Below are 15901 nucleotides of genomic sequence, written 5' to 3'. Positions count from 1 at the left end.
TTTGCAGCGGAATCATAACAGTCCTAATTCGACATCAAACTCGACCTCAATGATCCGGCATTTATAGTTGACTGGGGGCACTATCACCCTAACGACACCTTCACAGGCCGCGACCATGACCAGTAAGGCCTCACTCGTGCGCCACCCCGCCAAAACAGATACTAACGTGCAACAGCTCGGGCGGAGCGCATGCAACAGCGCATACGAGGTGCTGGGTGAGTTTCCCCAGGCCCTCTTAATCTCTAGGTCGTATGACTAAAACTTGAAAGATATGGCCAGGTTGAGGATGTTTCCTTCCAATTGGACTTTGGAGACGATCTCACGACCGAGATTGAGCCCGAGAACAGCCCAGAGAGGCCGCCGCCCCGGACAACACCCACCCCGAATACGTCTGCCAAGAGGCGCAAGTTAGAAAGCGACTCGGCGCGACCAGCCGTACCCGCGGCAAATAATGTGAACCAGAATTCCAAGCAATCTCTGGGCAGACCCGACCCTTACGAACTTCAAGAAGGGTCATCGACCGAGTTCGCACAACCTGCAGACGAGCAACCCACGACAAGCCCGAATGCCGTTGAAGAACATGACCCGGGGTCGGCCGAATCTCTACCGCCATCAAGACCGCCCATACCTGCACCGCCTATCTCGCCAGTATCAAGAAGGGTCGCGTCGGAGAATACTGAGGTGGAGGAAAGCCCTGTAGATGCGCCCGGCAGCGGTCGGAGGCGCACGATCATGACCAGCAGTGCCGTCGCGTCTAGTGCCAGGCTACAGCAAGCGTTTTCACCCGATGGCGAAAATGAGACCGAGACCGTACCAATATCATCTCCTCTAGAACGCAAAGTTCGGAGGAATACAACCAGTACACACAGGTCGACGCTCAGCTCTCACGGGAGTCGAAACTCTGGCATTTCTGCGGTTGAAGATCTGGATGAACCTTCGCCGGACCGAACGACAACGTCTATTGCCAGACAGGAATCTCCCGAGCTTTCATACCGTCACGACACAGAACTAGACGAATCGACAGTGCCAGAGGCTGAAACAGAGTTGGAGCCAGCGACGACCCAGCTTGGTTTGGAACCAGAACCAGAGCCGGAGTCGATTGTGGAAGAGCGAGATCACGACGAAAGCTTGGCTGAGGAGGTGGATGCGAACGAGGCGGCTCAGAGGCTAGGGCGAAAACGGCCCCGTAGGAGCCCGAGAAGATCATCTCCCGAACCAGACTCTACCGTTGTGGACGAGGACCGAGAAGAGCCATTATCAAAAAGGCGAAGGAAACAGTCACAAAAGAGCCCAGCGAAACAGAAGCAAGGACGGCCCAAGGCAGCTCCTAAAGCTAAGGATAGCTCACCAAAAGCTGCCCCGAAGCGCAGAAAGAAGCGAGGTTCAGACAATGCTGAAGTCGAGGAGAGAGTTTCTATTCCCGTACAGAGGTTCACCAAAGGGGCTCAACTCGCTGAAGGGGACGATAATGATATCGATGTGCTTGCTTTGGATATCCCGTTTACGGGACGTGGTGGAGTAAACACGGTTGATGTGTTGACCCAAATGTGCGACGAGATCATTGGGACCAGCTTGGACACCCTAAAGGAGGGTGTGCGAAACGCCCAAGATGCATCTACCAAGAAGGAATACCGGGTTCAGCTCCGGGCCTTGGAGGCTTATCAGGAGGAGCTGAGAAGCCGACTTCTCCAGCATGTGGGTGTTAATGTTCCAGTCTGGATTACCCCCTGCTGACTCAATCTAGACTATTCTCCTCGACGCGCTCCACAGCTTGCGCAAGCGAGTACGCAGCGTCCAAAAGGAGAGGATCATTCTGCGGGACGAGATAATGCGCATTCGAGCCGAAAGAGACCAAGTGGCTCTCCGAAAGGATGCCGTCAGAATTAAGCACGAGAAGGCGACAGAGGACACACTGGTAAGTCCCCTTGCAACACTTTAACTCAGCCTTACAGCCCTGACCCGTGTTCGCAGAAGCAATTGAGCTTGTCCTCACAGATGCATGACATCGACTTGGCCGTGGAGCGCGGTCGTGCGGCACCCGAGTTAGCCCCAGCCGATAAAAAGACGGCAGAATTGGCCAATCTCGAGATTTTGATATCCCGAATTACAGACCAGGCATGTACGCAGAGCGGTACAGGAGGGACGCTGAAACAGATCAAGGACTTCAATGCGTTCCTTGAACGAGCCGCTGTGGCTCTAGAAAGCCGATAGGGAAACTCATGAGGTGGGAATTTTGTGACTGAGCCTCGCCCGCTTCATGTCTAATGTTCACGATAGGTTGGTGTTCATGTACAATTGCTCGTGCCTGATTTGGGTGACGGGCGGCCTTTGCCGGGGATACCCAGAAAATTCGGCATTCGGCTTGTTCAATTGATGACTATGACTTTTTGGCCTAAGTCTCCTCCTTGCGCCAACGGTGCAAAGTTTATTCCCCGTTACAATATCCTGTGCCCCAGAAGAGGGAAATGTCGCCTGACTACAACACAATAAATTTCCAGCGATACTAGAGCCAACTGTGGCCGAAGTTGATATGGAATTTTATGCCTCCCAAAGCCCCAAGTTGTCACTATTTTTATCTTGTTCGCTCATCCCCGTTTGACGTCACCAGCCTTATTAGAGGAGCTTTCTTTTCCCTCGGGTTCCCTGAGTCGGGGTGGCCGTGTGTGGTGGTGCCCGTGTGTTCCCACTCTCCGTATGTGGCGGTGACCCGGCAACTTCCACCGCGCGTGCTGCTGACCCTGCTTCCGCCCGTGTCATGACATTCCATCACGGAAGTACGGCACTTGGATCCATCATCAAAGTTCCTGCCCTACACGCCCCCGTCCCCTTCACCCTGACTGGTCAACAACCCGGCGAGCGACAATAAGCCACAAGAAAACTGGGTTTGGACTGGTTTGTAGTGACTCTTGATTGGTGTATAGTGTAGTATAGTTGCCGTTTTACATCCGATGAAGGGTGCCTGTTGATCCTGGGGCAGTGGAGGCAGTGCGAAAGGGGGCGTGAGTCTTGAGGTTGTCGAGGAGGTTAGGGGGTCCTCGGCCACCGAACGCTTCAGCTGAGCATGGGGGTTTAATGTGAGAAGGAGGGTTGGCTTTTATGCCTGTGAAGGTCAGGTGGACGAGTACATAAGGCGGGAGGGACAGCTCCTCTTGCTTCACTTCTGACGCTTCCACTGCCAAAGCACACTGCCATCCTTGATACCACCTACGAGCTACCTCGCCTTCCCTTCTCTTCCCGCTCCCCAGCTCTATACAAACAAATCCATCAAAATGCCCGCTCCCGAGGCTCCCCAGCAGCAGGCCCCCATGGAGGTCCCCGTCGACAACGGCATCGTCACCCAGCAGCCCGTGAGTTTACCCTTCTTCAGCCTAAAAGATGCCTACTTCTATATGGAAACGTTTCTGACATGTCCTGTGCTATAATAGGCCGCTGAGCCCCAGCCCGAGATGAGCCTTCGCGGTGGCGAGGAGGCCGGCTGCGAGATCTGCTGCGGTCTCTGCGGCTGCGAGGAGTCTTGCTGCTAAACGACCTGTTGCTGATGACTGATGGAAGGGGGGAGACTTTGGATAAAGGAAATCAGGTTTTTTTCAGGAGGGGGGGAGCGCTGAGTGAGAGATACCACCACGCCAACCAATGGCTTACCTTCTCTCCCCCGAGGCGTTTGGGATTGCAATCTACCTTGCACCAAGGATTGATTCTGGGTTGATTATATAGTTGAATACTCAAAAAAAAAAAAAAACCACCATAAATTATACTGTTACCGACTATGAAAGGGTGGCCTCTCTTTTCGACACCTGCATGTAATGTCGTTGACTCAATAGTCTTAGGTGATGCGAGGTGGCGGCGGCCCCTAGACTGCCAAGAGATCTACCCGCGCTCTGAAAGCTTGGCCCTCCTTCCAGGGCGAAGCGAAGCGGAACGGGAGGGCTGAAGGGAGGGCGCTGCAGAACGCAAACAGTGGCATGAGCTGGGAGCCGAGACCACCCCCCAACTGGCAGTTGGTCACTGCACATTGTACCCTGCTCTTCTCTCTCATTCATTCATAGCCCCCCCTGGTTGTTTTAGGAGAGATCCTATTCCCGGGAATGCCGCCTCGTCATCCGTGGAAACTGTGTGCTTGTGCGTATGCATTTTCGTCATGCCGCGCGTGAACCAATCGCTTTCCAAGTCTATTTCGCATCGGTCGAGGGCCAGATCCCGCTGGCTGTAATATAAACCAGCCGAAGCATGAACTCAGCCATGTTTTCTTGCCCCCAGCCGTCATGGCATCTGAGCCGGAAGCTGAATCCTTGGCTTCCATGCATGAGATGGGACGACACTGCTTTGCCACGCAGTCCCTGCCGAGGGAATTACGGGGTTCTCAAGTCGCTTGTGCCGCCCGTTCTCGCGTACGTCTGGGATTGATGAAGTGTCGCTTTCGAAATGCCTTAAGCAGGGCCGACTCGGACCCTACCGATCCTCGTTGGGATCCTGGTGTAAACAAAGACGGCGTCGAGGCAGACGTTGATCATGTCACATTTTGAACAAATATTTCATTGGCAAAGAGCGGAGGAGATTTGAGCCATCTATTGGCTTTTGATTCGCATCCAAGGATGCTTTGCTAGAAGTACAGGATAATGTCTTACACGATCGCTATTGCCGCGTGAGGCGGCTATCGTAACGATCTCCCCCTACCAATTCCCTGCTATACAATACAATGTCCTCGGACAATATGTCCCGAGTAGCCTTTGTTCTCAGTCGGACATTTAAGACAGAACAGGCTTTGACCACAGACATTAGACATGGCCGCGGCGCTTCTTCTATTTTCCACCGCCAAATGACCCCGCGATGCGGTCGATGATGGAATCCTTCCCCTCCGCCTTGCGCTTCTCCTTCTCCTTCTCCTGCTCGTCCCACAGCTTCTGCACGTTCTTGGCCACCTCGGCCTTGGCTTGGAGGTCCGCCCGCAGCGCCGCTTCCTCGGCCGCCCGCTCCGTCTCGGGCAGCTGCTCCAGCTTCTCCTGCCATGACTTCTCCAGGTCCGGTCTGGGTTGCACGACGGGGGCGGAACCCGCGGGCGTGGTGGGTATCGAGAGGTCGAACTTGGGCGCGGGGAGGCCTTCCTTCTTGGCGGCCTCGATGGCCGTTTCTTGCTCGAGCATGCGGTTGTAGAGCTGGTCTGCGTGCATTTGGATGTCTTCTTCCACATGGGCTGGTCTGTTGTAGACGCTTTGGTAGCCAAGGGCCTTGAGGAATCTCTGCGATGGGATGTTAGTGCATGTGCTTCTGATGAATACGAAAGAAAAGCGGCAGATAAGAAGAAAAGAGGAAGAATGCCCGTACCGTTTGCATCGTATAGCACCTCTCGAACTTCTGGACCTGACGCCTGCACATCTGCAGCCTGTCTTCCCAGTCGCCGCTCTTCATGCAGTTCACCCATTCCTCCTGCTGAATCGCGCAGTTCTCGAGCGCCGCCCGGCCAATGTTGTGTTTCCGCTGCTTGTACCCGTCCAGCACATCCATGAGCTTCTCGTGGTCCGTCTTCGTCTCGGCCTCAATTTCCGAGTAGGGCCTGTACGTCTTCCAGAGGTGCGCGTACCGTCCGTCCTGGAACAGACTCTCCTTCGGCACCCTTGCCCCGCCAGAGCCTCCTGCTACCGAGCCATGCTGTTGCTCTTGCGCTTGCGCGTATGCCTGCGCCGCTGCTGTTGCCGCGGCCTCGGCGGACCGGGCTGCCTTGTTCTCGGCTTCCTGGGCCTGTTGCTGGATCTTGACTGGGGATTCGCGCTCGAGGAATTCGCGGAGCTTGGGGTCGAGGGACTTGAGAGGGTCCGCGGTCGAGGATGCGCTGGCGCCGAACCAGCCGTCGAACCACCCCATTGCGAATAGTGGCTTCTATGACGAAAAAAGAAGCGAGCTATTTGGACTCCTCTGGGGGTTGTCTGGGAAGCTTGGAATTCTCGGCCGTCGCAAACTTGAAGCTCTTGGAGAATTTCGAGCTGGCCGCTCGTGATCCAATCAAATGTCTGGAAAGACAAGGGTGAGCCGTGCACGGCACTTCGCGCACTGTCTTCGACACAATGGTGTCAAGCAAGGATTGAAATGGATGTTGGTAGGGCCATACGTACCCAGCATCGTTGGCTGGGATCAATTCCTTTAATCGGTCGAACCGCCCGCTAGAGCCCCTCCAGTGACTGATTTTCGCGATATACCAACTTGAACAGATATCATGGGGGTGATCCTCAGCCCGAAAGTCTGAGCAGAACATATTTTCGTCTCAAAGCAAATATCTAATGGACAAGGCGAAAAAGACATGTCATTGCAGAAGACCAGTAGAGCAGCATGTCACCAATTCACGAAGGAAACCAAACATACATCCAGCCAATCCTAATCATTTTTTCGTTCATTCGACCTGAGGCGCATCGCAGTTTTCCGTTCCCGCAAAAATCACAAGCCCATCGTGTGCCCAGACAGCCAGAGAGGAATCTCTAGTTCACAACCACGAAGCTTGGCTGATCGAATTCATTTTGGTCTTGATTCTGCATCTATAACACACAATCATGTGGATGCAGTTTCCCTGATGACCTCCCATCCGGTATGTAATGAAGAACCCCACACCGCAGTCACGCCGTAAATGCCAATGATCCGATTTAGAACTTGCTGAACGACTTGACAGCCTTGCCGGTACGGGGAAGGACACGCAGGACGTTGAAGCGGACCTGAAGCCGAATGTTAGTAAACATGCCTCCAAACATAACCTGCGTGAGGGTGGTATCCTGTCGCAACATACAGTCTTGCTCAGAGGTCTGCACTGGCCAACGGTGACCTGGTCACCCTCCTCGACACGGAAAGCGGGGGAAACGTGGGCGGCGAGGTTCTTGTGGCGCTTCTCGTAACGGGCGTACTTGGGGATGAAGTGGAGGTATTCTCTGCGGATGATGAGGGTGCGGTGCATCTTGGTGGAAACGACGGTGCCGGTAAGGATACGGCCACGGATAGAGACCTGGCCGGTGAAGGGGCACTTCTTGTCTGGAAACGAGCCTTCGTTAGCAACCGTTTCTCCAGCGACTATCCAAGCGCGCTCAATGTTTCGTCCTCGTAGATCCTCCTCTTTCCCTCGAGTCCCCAACTTTTGTTGTTGTTTGCGATCCTCGAGTATCGCGAATTTCGTCGAAAGGTGGTGCCGTCGCGCAATATCCAAATTCAATCGTGCTCGCTCGCAGCAAACGTACCGATGTAGGAGCCATCAATGGCAGTCTTGGGGGTACGGAAACCCAGACCGACGTCCTTGTACCATCTGCGGCCGCTCTTGCCGGGGCGGGCAGACTTCGCCTTGGTCTTCTGGTTAAGGAAGATACCCTTCTGCTTCTGGAAAGCCCTCTCGGACTGGACGGTCAGCTCGGTAGCCATCTTGACGTCGTGATGCGGTCGACTGGGCGGGTGGGTGCTGTTGAGGTTAGAAGTCGTTGATGCTCAGCCGCAACTTTTCACCGGAGCTGCAAAATCGGAGGGAGTGAACGAATCGTGCCCTGAATATTAGGGCTGTGGACATGGAAAAGTTTAGCGAGGGGCTTGTGGGGTGCGTACAAGCCACACTAGATGTTCAAGCCTCAGGCAAATTTTGTACCCTGCCCCAGCGCTGTGGCTGGAGAGTTTTCGGCCTAGGCTCTGACTGCCGATGCCACAGCAACAAAGCGCGTCTGTTGACATCATTCCTTGTGAGCCAATGAGAAGTCCGGCAGGTAGTAAACACGACCCATGCCCACCACCACCCACCTTTTGGGGACTTTGGACATTCACGCCACTACAGTCGCGTTTCTCTTAAGAGGTGACATGTGCACGCTTAGCTAGCTCTGCCATCCGAAGCCTATCTGTCATTGGCAATATCGACTTTCAAGATGGCTCCATTTGGTGATGCGACCCTTCCCTTGACGCGACGGACACGCAAATCCATCGGAGCGCCCACGTCGTCGAGGAAGACGGGCGACAAGGAGAATGCGACCATCGATGTCGGTAGCACTCTTGCTGAGAGTCGCAAGAAGTCGCGAAGCAAGAGCATTGGCCCTGGGGGCTTGGACGCGCTCAAAAATGCAAGTGGGAACCGCAGAGCCGTGAGTTTGCTCTACGATCGGCCTCTTTTACGCAAGACTAACATTCACAGTCGTTGGCTGTGCCCTCACGGCCTCCCCCCCGATCTATCCTGAAGCCCACGATGCCTCTACTGCCCGAGATCCCCCCACACCGGAAGCGCGCGACTGACCTTATCGACCTTGGCCCGCCGCGTTCGAGCACCCCAACGACCACGAGTACTACCGATCTCACCGGATCGTCTGGATCCAAGATTGCGCTGCGTACAGAGGAGGAGCAGCAGGCAGCAGCGAAGGAGCGAGCGGAACGGGAACGCAGAGATGCCCGGCGCAAGTCGCTCGCGAACCGCAGAGTTTCTTTTGCCGCAGAGGCTACCCTCCATACGTTCCACGAGATCGATTTCATGCAAGAAAACGCTGCATCGGCAGACTCGAAACGTCGCAGATCATCAACCGCTGGCCAGTCAAATGAAGAACCGACGAATCGGCCATCAACACCAGAGGAAGAGGCGGAGGAAGTCGTTCCTCAATCTCCAGACAATCAGAGAGAGCTGCACCAGAAGAAGCGCAGGAGAAGCTCCACCGCGCCCTTGATGGAGTTCACCGACAACGAAGATGACACTATGGCGACAGGTTTCAGTTCCGATTCGGAGCCTGCTGATGCCGTGGAGGAGCTCCCGGACGAAGAAGAAGAAGAAGAGGATTCTGATTCCAACAGTGATTCGGATGACGACGGCACAATGATGACGATCGACGATCATGAAGTCACGGGTGCTTCCATCATGTCTGGACGTACAACCTCGTTGGATGACGATAACGATACCTTGGACCAGGCCCTTCGAATGGCCGCTCGGCAAGCCGGAACACAGAGGCTAGGGTATGATGATACAGAGGAGGAGGAAGTGATCCCCTCTTTCGGCTGGATCAAGAAGAGCAAGCCTGAATACGAGGCATTTGAGGACCAAGAGAATGCTCCCCTTCCACCGGTCGTTCAAAAGCGTCCTGCAGAGAACGACGAAGGTGATGAAGACGGTATGGACATGGACATGGATATGACCGCCGCCGTGGGGGGTATTTTCAACAGCAAACCATCCGAAGATATCGAACCGGACGAAGAGATGACCATGGATATTACTCGCGTGCTAGGTGGTATCCTCTCCCAGAACAACAAGACACCGGCTTCCAGTAGACAGCAACAACCAGTCGAAACAAACTCGGAAGATCAAACCATGGAGTTTACTACTGCTGTTGGTGGCATCCAAAAGACCAAGCCTAGCGGCAACCTATTCGACAGCGACGAGAGTGAGAACGAGGACATGTCAATGGAGTTTACCAGTGCCATTGGTGGTCTGCTGCCATCACACATAAAACGAGACCTGAACCAGAAGCGCCAAAGACCAATGACTTCTCGGGAGGACTCTAACGTAGAAGAGGCGACTATGGACATGGACATGACTGTCGGTGTCGGTCAAATCCTTCCTCTAGCAGACAAGACTATCCACGGAGAAGACGCGACTGTTGGCATGGACATGACCGTTGCTGTTGGCCAGATACTTCCATCACAAGACGAACTGGCGGACGATGAAGAAGCAACAGCGGGAATGGACGTGACCGTTGGCGTTGGAAAGATACTTTCCCCATCTATTCGATCTCCTGAACAGGATGAAGCCACCATGGGTACGGATATGACTGTTGGCCTCGGTCGCATTGTGCCCTTTGCCCAGTTGTCAGACCAGGAGGATGCCACCACGGGCATGGACATGACCATGGCTGTAGGAGGCATCATCAGAGGCCAACAGTCCCCAGAGTCTCGAATTGCTGCCAAGAAGCTCATGGAGGCAGAAGTAGATAAGCCAGATACGCCCTCCAAGTCTATGTCTGCTAGACCTGAGTCGCCTGCGAAGAAGTTGGCCGCCTCGGTCAAGAAACACACGAGTTCAGCATCGGATACTGGCAGCAGCCCCGGGCTGAATCCTTTCCAGGGCAGAGGCCTTCGTCAAAGCATGCCGCACGCGGGTAACGCCTCTGAGTCCCCTGTCAGAACGAGAACGCCTAGTCCTCCGAAGTCCATGGCCCCGGCTCGCACTATCGCCTCCACTCCCCTGGATAGCTCACCAGTAAAGACGCCGCAATCACAAAAGAAACGAGGCCGACCAAAATCGCCAGTCAGAAAACCTGCTACCCCTTCACCTGAGAAGACCGCTGGTCGTCTGAATGTCTTTCAGCAAGACCCGATGACGGGTGCAAGGACGCCTACCGTTGTCCTTACTCCTCAGGTCCGGAGACACTCCGGTATTGGTGCAGACAAACCCGGTCTGGGCTCGCCACGAGTGGCTGCTATCCTAGACCGGAGAGGCTCGCTTGGTGAAGCAGCGCAGGAGTTTGTGCCCGGTAAGGTTCGTGGTGTTACCTTTGGCAACCCACAAATTATCGAGGACGAACTCGATAAAGACCGTCAGGAAGAGGAAGACAAAGAGAACGGCCGGAAAATCCTCGAACGCGAGGTCGACGGCGGTGAGAACGACAAAGACGCGACACTGAACTTAAGGGAGATGATCGAGAGTCTGAGCCCAAAGAAGAAACGTCTGCAAGGTCGCAAAAGCCTCCACGTCGGGAGCGCAAGTGGTCTACTCGGAAAGCGGCCCCCTGAGCTTGATGACGAGGACGATCGCGAAGATCGTGACGGCATCAAGAGGCTGAAGGGTCACCAAGGCAGTCCGGTGAAAAATGTCAAACTGCAACAGCCGCCCAGTAAGGCGGAAACGACTGGCCGCAGGTTGACTCGGTCGGCTAGGAAGAGCATGGAGGAAGATGCCGCGTCAAAGGTAACGCCATCTCTTTCGCAATCGCCGCAGAAGAGCAGACTCTCGGCGAAGTCGCCAAAAGGACACGCCCGTTTCAGAGACATCGAGGAAGACACAGTGTCACACCCAATGAACCTTCACGGATCCCCTGTTCGGGACGAGAATGAGCTCATCAACGAGGAACAGGATGAGCGGATTCACCTGCAAGATTTCCTCAACATGACATCTATCCGCTTCATGGAGTTGACAACCACGAAACGACGACACACTCAGGCTCCGGATATGTTCAAGGATGGCTTACTTGGCGGCGAAGAGGATATGTCTCTTGAGCGCTGTGTCGTCGCTGGAGCTTGCACGGTACCAATGCTTGAGCTCTACCAACACTCCTGCCGCGAACTTAAGAAGTATATTTCTGAAGGCCGCAGGATCGTCCGGGAAATCGAATCAGAGACCTTTGAGGAGAACCCGCCTCTGTTCCGAGAATACATGTCCGCATCAGCTGACTTCAAGAACATCCTCGACAACCAATTCAAGAACGGCAAGACCCATGCTCGCCTCGAGAGCAAGGCCATGTGGTACGAATGGCGAATGAAGCTCCAGGAAGGCCTGAAGGAAGGACTTGTCAGGATTGCCGAGGGCATGGCCACCGACGACAAGGTTCTAAACCAGCAGCAAAAGCTCATTTCTTCCGTCCTTCCTGCCATTGTGTCGCGCTTCACTGCTCTTGAGCAGGAGCACGACAATCTGCAGGCTGTTGCAGATGAACTCGCTGACTGCGACCCGGAAGAGCTTGAGGCCGCCAGGTCTGACTTGGCTGATGTCGAAAACGACGTCCAAGAGAAGACCCAGCGCATTGCAGAACTTCGGCAGCAACTAGAGGATGCAGAGCGAGGCGTTGAAGAATTGAAACAGGAGAAACAGCAGTGTCATGACGATATCAAGGAGGCAGAGAAGATCCGCGAGGAATGCCGAGGCTGGTCGATTGGCGAAATCAGTGCGCTCAAAGGTAAGTGCCAGCCGCCAGTATATGTTTACCCCACACAACTAACATGCCTGTAGCCCGAGTGGATTCCCTGGAAAAGCAACATGGATGGGCTGTAACTGGGGTTTCTGGAAGCACCATCTCGATGACATACCAGCGTGAGATTGAGCTGGTCTTCGATATGGCATCCTTCCAGCGCGGCCAGCAAAATTCGCGGATCGATCTGTGGTATATTGCTGGAAATCGCGAAAATAATCCTTTGCCGTCCACACCGGAAAAGGACTTTTTCCTGCAGTGCATCCGGGATCACATCCGCGGACTACCGCAGAGCCGCACTAAAATTGCGGACCTCCTCCACATGGTTCGTGCCGCGTGGGACAGGGCTAATTCCACCTCCCACCAAATCCGCCACCTCAACATCACGTTTCCAACGGGCATCTCCAGAATCTCAGACTCTTCCATTGCTGTCAAGTCATCCCTCTTGCTTGCCCCAATGGAAACAAAGGTAGAGATTGCCCTCGAGATTCGCGGCGAGAGCAGGCCGGATGGAATCGAGTTCTTGCTCCATCCGGACGCGAAGGTTGTCTATGGAGAGCATTTCAACATTGGGAAGATCGCGGAGTTCTTGACGACCCACTTGGGAGATAAGACCTCGTCTCAGGATGAGGTTACTCCCTCATGGAGCGATGTAGTTGTTGATCTCCATGAGAAGCTTCTGGCGAGGGGGAGGAAGCAGGGTTAGGGCTTTTTGATTTCTGCCTTGCAATGATTGATGAGGGAGGAATATTGTTTTGGGAGGCATTACCTTGGGATTCATGGCGCTTATGGCGGATACCCAGAGCATAGTGCGGAATACGTGCCTTATGCTTCGTTAATTATTGACATCATTCGTTACCTGGACTCTCATTATAACATGTGATTAACACTTAGAGCTGGCTTTTATCATCAGCTTCGGACACTCCTGGAGCACTTTTAACCTCTGATCATTAGACAACAACCTTTCTGCCAAGCAGCCCATAGACTTCAGAAGAATGCGAAAGGACTAGGCTTTTTGACATTATTGAGCGAACGACCATTCTGATGGCAGCAATTTGCCAGGTAAGTACAAATGGGACGTAAAGGGAGTCTCGGGTGAATCAACCCTCACTAAAAACATCATCAACTTCATCCTACAAGCGGAATTCAGGTGTCTTCTTTCTCTATCTTTATGACTCGCAAATCATGCACATCATCTGGAGTTATGTGTGCCATTCATCTCTGTCTCCGCCCCCCGTCCCCCATCTTCATCTCCCGTCTACATTGCCTGCCCCAACCACTTCCGTCCGGCCAGACCCACTCCTTGAATACTCTCAGTGTTCCTTCACCTTATTCTTATCCTCATCCTGTTTACTCAAAGGGCAATCGAAAGCCCTCTTTCAGTTAGCGTCACGTGCCTCACCGCCCGCTTGCCTCTTATGTTATTTCTACTCTGCAGGCTTCGAGAAAATATCTTTTCTTTTCTTCTCTTCGTCCAAGGTTGATCGATCACGAGTTACCATCAATTTCATCCACCATTCTGCTGAGTTATCGCGTTTGGTTTTGTTTTCGTCGTTTTCAATCAACTTCTTCTTTATTTACCTTTCTCGCCGTCTTCTGACGTAAAATACGCACGAAATCCTGCAAGATGACCGATATTATCGAGACCATCGACATCGTCTGGATGGCGGGCTTCAACCTCTTTTGCGAGTGGTTTGGATACCTCGGTCCGGTTCTGTTTTTCGTCTTCGCTTATATGGTTTTTTCCCTCGTCGGCTCGTGTGCCTTCATGGGTGTTTGCTATTTCGGAGAGGTTGCTTGCAATGTCCTCCGGGACTCGTGGGCTTCCTTGCCCGATCACGACCCTAAGATACAGCCCAGGATTCCCGGTACCTGGCCTGGGATGCTGTTCTTGAACTTCGACTCTTAGATAGAGGGGTTCTCGTTCAGTTTCCCAGTTATGTGAGTCTGACTGTATCTGCCTTCGTTATTTCCATATACTGACTACAATTTCAGGCCCCCCTCGCCACCGAATCGGGCGGTGTGCGACCCCAATAACAGCCCTGAGGTCAAGTCCCAGGATGATGAAGTCTCGCGCTTACGTGCCGAGCACAAAGAAGAGATGGCTCGTATGGAAGCCAAGCACAAGGAGGAAGTCGACAACCTCAAGGATTACATACAGTATCTCGAAAGCTTGACTGGTCACCGATCTTCACGTCAACCGCGGGTCCCGCCGCCCCCGAGATCGCGTCCTTTCAACCCGAAGAGCAAGTCCTGGCAGCTCAGGCAGCAGTATTTTAGCCAACCTCCTGTTGTCGACCCTTCCTCGCCTACTCCCATCCCGTCGCCTGCTCCCTCCCCCATCACGTCGCCTATTATCTCCGCTCTCCCCTCCCCTCTCCCCTCACCTCTTCTCTCGCCTCTTCTCTCGCCTGTTCTCTCACCTGTTCTCTCACCTGTTCTCCTCTCGACTATTCTCGTCAACCCCGCCGCTGCCGCCCTGTCTCCCGCTGTGGCCGCCGAGAATAATCAGGTAGATGAACAAGAGAAAGAAGAAACCGATTTCGACGAGAACGACTTCAAGCTTGGGTGTCTATCTCACTCCGACCCCGACTCCGAGGATGAAACGAGTCCTGGCAGCGATGGTGGTGCGGCTGTTCTCGAGAAACAGGAGGTGATGGCTTCGCCTAATCCCTTGATTTCTCAGCCGCCCCCTCGGTCACCTTCACCTTCTCTTTCCCCAATGCCCTCGCCTTCGTTCCTTGCCTCCAGCTTCACCAAGGAAGATGAGAATTGCCTCGTACCTCCGCCTGCCTTTAATTCTGTTGCTGTCAAGTCCCAGAACCTGGCCGACGCTGGTGCCGTACGTTCTCTTTCAGGTATTCCTGATGAAATGGATGGTGTCGAGCAAGAGAGTCAGGAATATGCACAGGACGAAGAGATGAAAGAGGCCCCAGCCTTCGATTATAGACCTTCGACGCCTGTACTTACTCTCTCCGAGGATATTGATATCTGGGATGCTTCTCCCCTTCAAACTGAGACCTCCGTGGTTGACGAAGACGTGGAGATGATGGTGCCCGCGGAAAACCTTGTTCGGACAGCGGATTACCCAGTCGAACCGCAGAAACCAGTCGATAAGGAGATTGACATGGAGTTCGGTCCCGATTCCTTCAATTTTGATACATTTACTCCTCAGCTTAAGGTTCCTGTCACCTGTCCGATTCCAGTTGCCGCCCAAGAGCCGATCCAGGTTTCAGTCAGTCAGTGTGAGCCACAGAGACCTGTCAACAATGAGATTGACATGGAGTTTGGGACTGATTTCTCGATGGTTGCTCCGATGACTCCTCAGATCAAGGCTCCTGTTCTCTGTCCACTCCCAGCACCTGTACCTATTAGTAAGGACGAAACTATGACGCCTCCTCCCCGCACTCCCTCGCCAACCCCGACTCTAAGAACCGTCATGGAAGACTCCTTCTCACCGATAGATTTGGCCGAATTACCTTCACCCCCACAGACCTTTGGACCTCCCCCTATGTCGCCTCGGACTCCTGCGCCCGCAATCTCATCGCCGCCCCTCGAGCTCACTCCGACATCTATCACCGCGGCCCTGTCCCCGCCTCCGTCTCCGGTTCGCTCACGCATTACCTCAGTCGTCTTGCCATCACTTCCATCCCCGAAACTCTCTCCCGCCGTTCCAGTCACCTCGCCGCCGTCCCAGTCTCCGGCCACTTTACAAGCCGCATCACTCACCACGTCGCCCTCACCGACTACCGTCAGTCAAGAATCTCCCAAGGTCTTCTTGTGGCGGCGGCGGCCTGCCAACCCTCTACTGACCCCTAAACGGAAGCCAAAGCCAAAGCCTCAGCAAACTCCGAAGCCAAAGGAAGTACCTTGCGCTTTGCCGAGCGACGAAGATTCGAAAGATTGCTCTCCTCATTCAAGCCAAACTCAAGCAGAGTCACCGCAACTTCAGACAGTTCTTGCGCCATGTCATGACAACACCCATCCAACTCCTTCGCCGATGGCCCCTCGCA

The 15901-nt window shown here is 54.0% G+C and overlaps 6 protein-coding genes across 6 annotated transcripts; 4 read left to right on the top strand and 2 right to left on the bottom strand.

Annotated features, from left to right (window-relative positions):
- Positions 1–115: 115 nt before the first annotated feature.
- On the top strand, positions 116–2211 carry EsH8_VII_000579 (uncharacterized protein; the record flags this gene model as incomplete). Its single annotated transcript, XM_083270712.1, has 5 exons — positions 116–122; positions 176–215; positions 270–1695; positions 1745–1915; positions 1972–2211. The coding sequence occupies 5 exons, from the start codon at positions 116–118 to the stop codon at positions 2209–2211; spliced, it is 1884 nt and encodes a 627-aa protein (XP_083128269.1).
- Positions 2212–3269: 1058 nt separating this feature from the next.
- Positions 3270–3524, top strand: EsH8_VII_000578 (uncharacterized protein; the record flags this gene model as incomplete). The annotated part of the gene is made up of 2 exons (XM_083270711.1): positions 3270–3347; positions 3426–3524. 2 exons carry the CDS (start codon positions 3270–3272, stop codon positions 3522–3524), a joined length of 177 nt encoding a protein of 58 aa, XP_083128268.1.
- Positions 3525–4799: 1275 nt separating this feature from the next.
- EsH8_VII_000577 (uncharacterized protein) lies at positions 4800–5859 on the bottom strand (the record flags this gene model as incomplete). Its single annotated transcript, XM_083270710.1, has 2 exons — positions 4800–5237; positions 5323–5859. 2 exons carry the CDS (start codon positions 5857–5859, stop codon positions 4800–4802), a joined length of 975 nt encoding a protein of 324 aa, XP_083128267.1.
- Positions 5860–6629: 770 nt separating this feature from the next.
- EsH8_VII_000576 (40S ribosomal protein uS17) lies at positions 6630–7389 on the bottom strand (the record flags this gene model as incomplete). Its single annotated transcript, XM_083270709.1, has 3 exons — positions 6630–6698; positions 6770–7008; positions 7212–7389. 3 exons carry the CDS (start codon positions 7387–7389, stop codon positions 6630–6632), a joined length of 486 nt encoding a protein of 161 aa, XP_083128266.1.
- A 488-nt stretch (positions 7390–7877) lies between these two features.
- EsH8_VII_000575 (uncharacterized protein) lies at positions 7878–12594 on the top strand (the record flags this gene model as incomplete). Its single annotated transcript, XM_083270708.1, has 3 exons — positions 7878–8090; positions 8141–11876; positions 11930–12594. The coding sequence occupies 3 exons, from the start codon at positions 7878–7880 to the stop codon at positions 12592–12594; spliced, it is 4614 nt and encodes a 1537-aa protein (XP_083128265.1).
- A 921-nt stretch (positions 12595–13515) lies between these two features.
- On the top strand, positions 13516–15707 carry EsH8_VII_000574 (uncharacterized protein; the record flags this gene model as incomplete). Its single annotated transcript, XM_083270707.1, has 4 exons — positions 13516–13756; positions 13826–13829; positions 13884–15127; positions 15382–15707. 4 exons carry the CDS (start codon positions 13516–13518, stop codon positions 15705–15707), a joined length of 1815 nt encoding a protein of 604 aa, XP_083128264.1.
- Positions 15708–15901: the final 194 nt, after the last annotated feature.

The sequence above is a fragment of the Colletotrichum jinshuiense genome, chromosome 7 (genome assembly GCF_051148585.1).
Source record: "Colletotrichum jinshuiense chromosome 7, complete sequence".
Taxonomy (NCBI): domain Eukaryota; kingdom Fungi; phylum Ascomycota; class Sordariomycetes; order Glomerellales; family Glomerellaceae; genus Colletotrichum; species Colletotrichum jinshuiense.
This window is presented reverse-complemented; position numbering and strand designations above follow the sequence as displayed.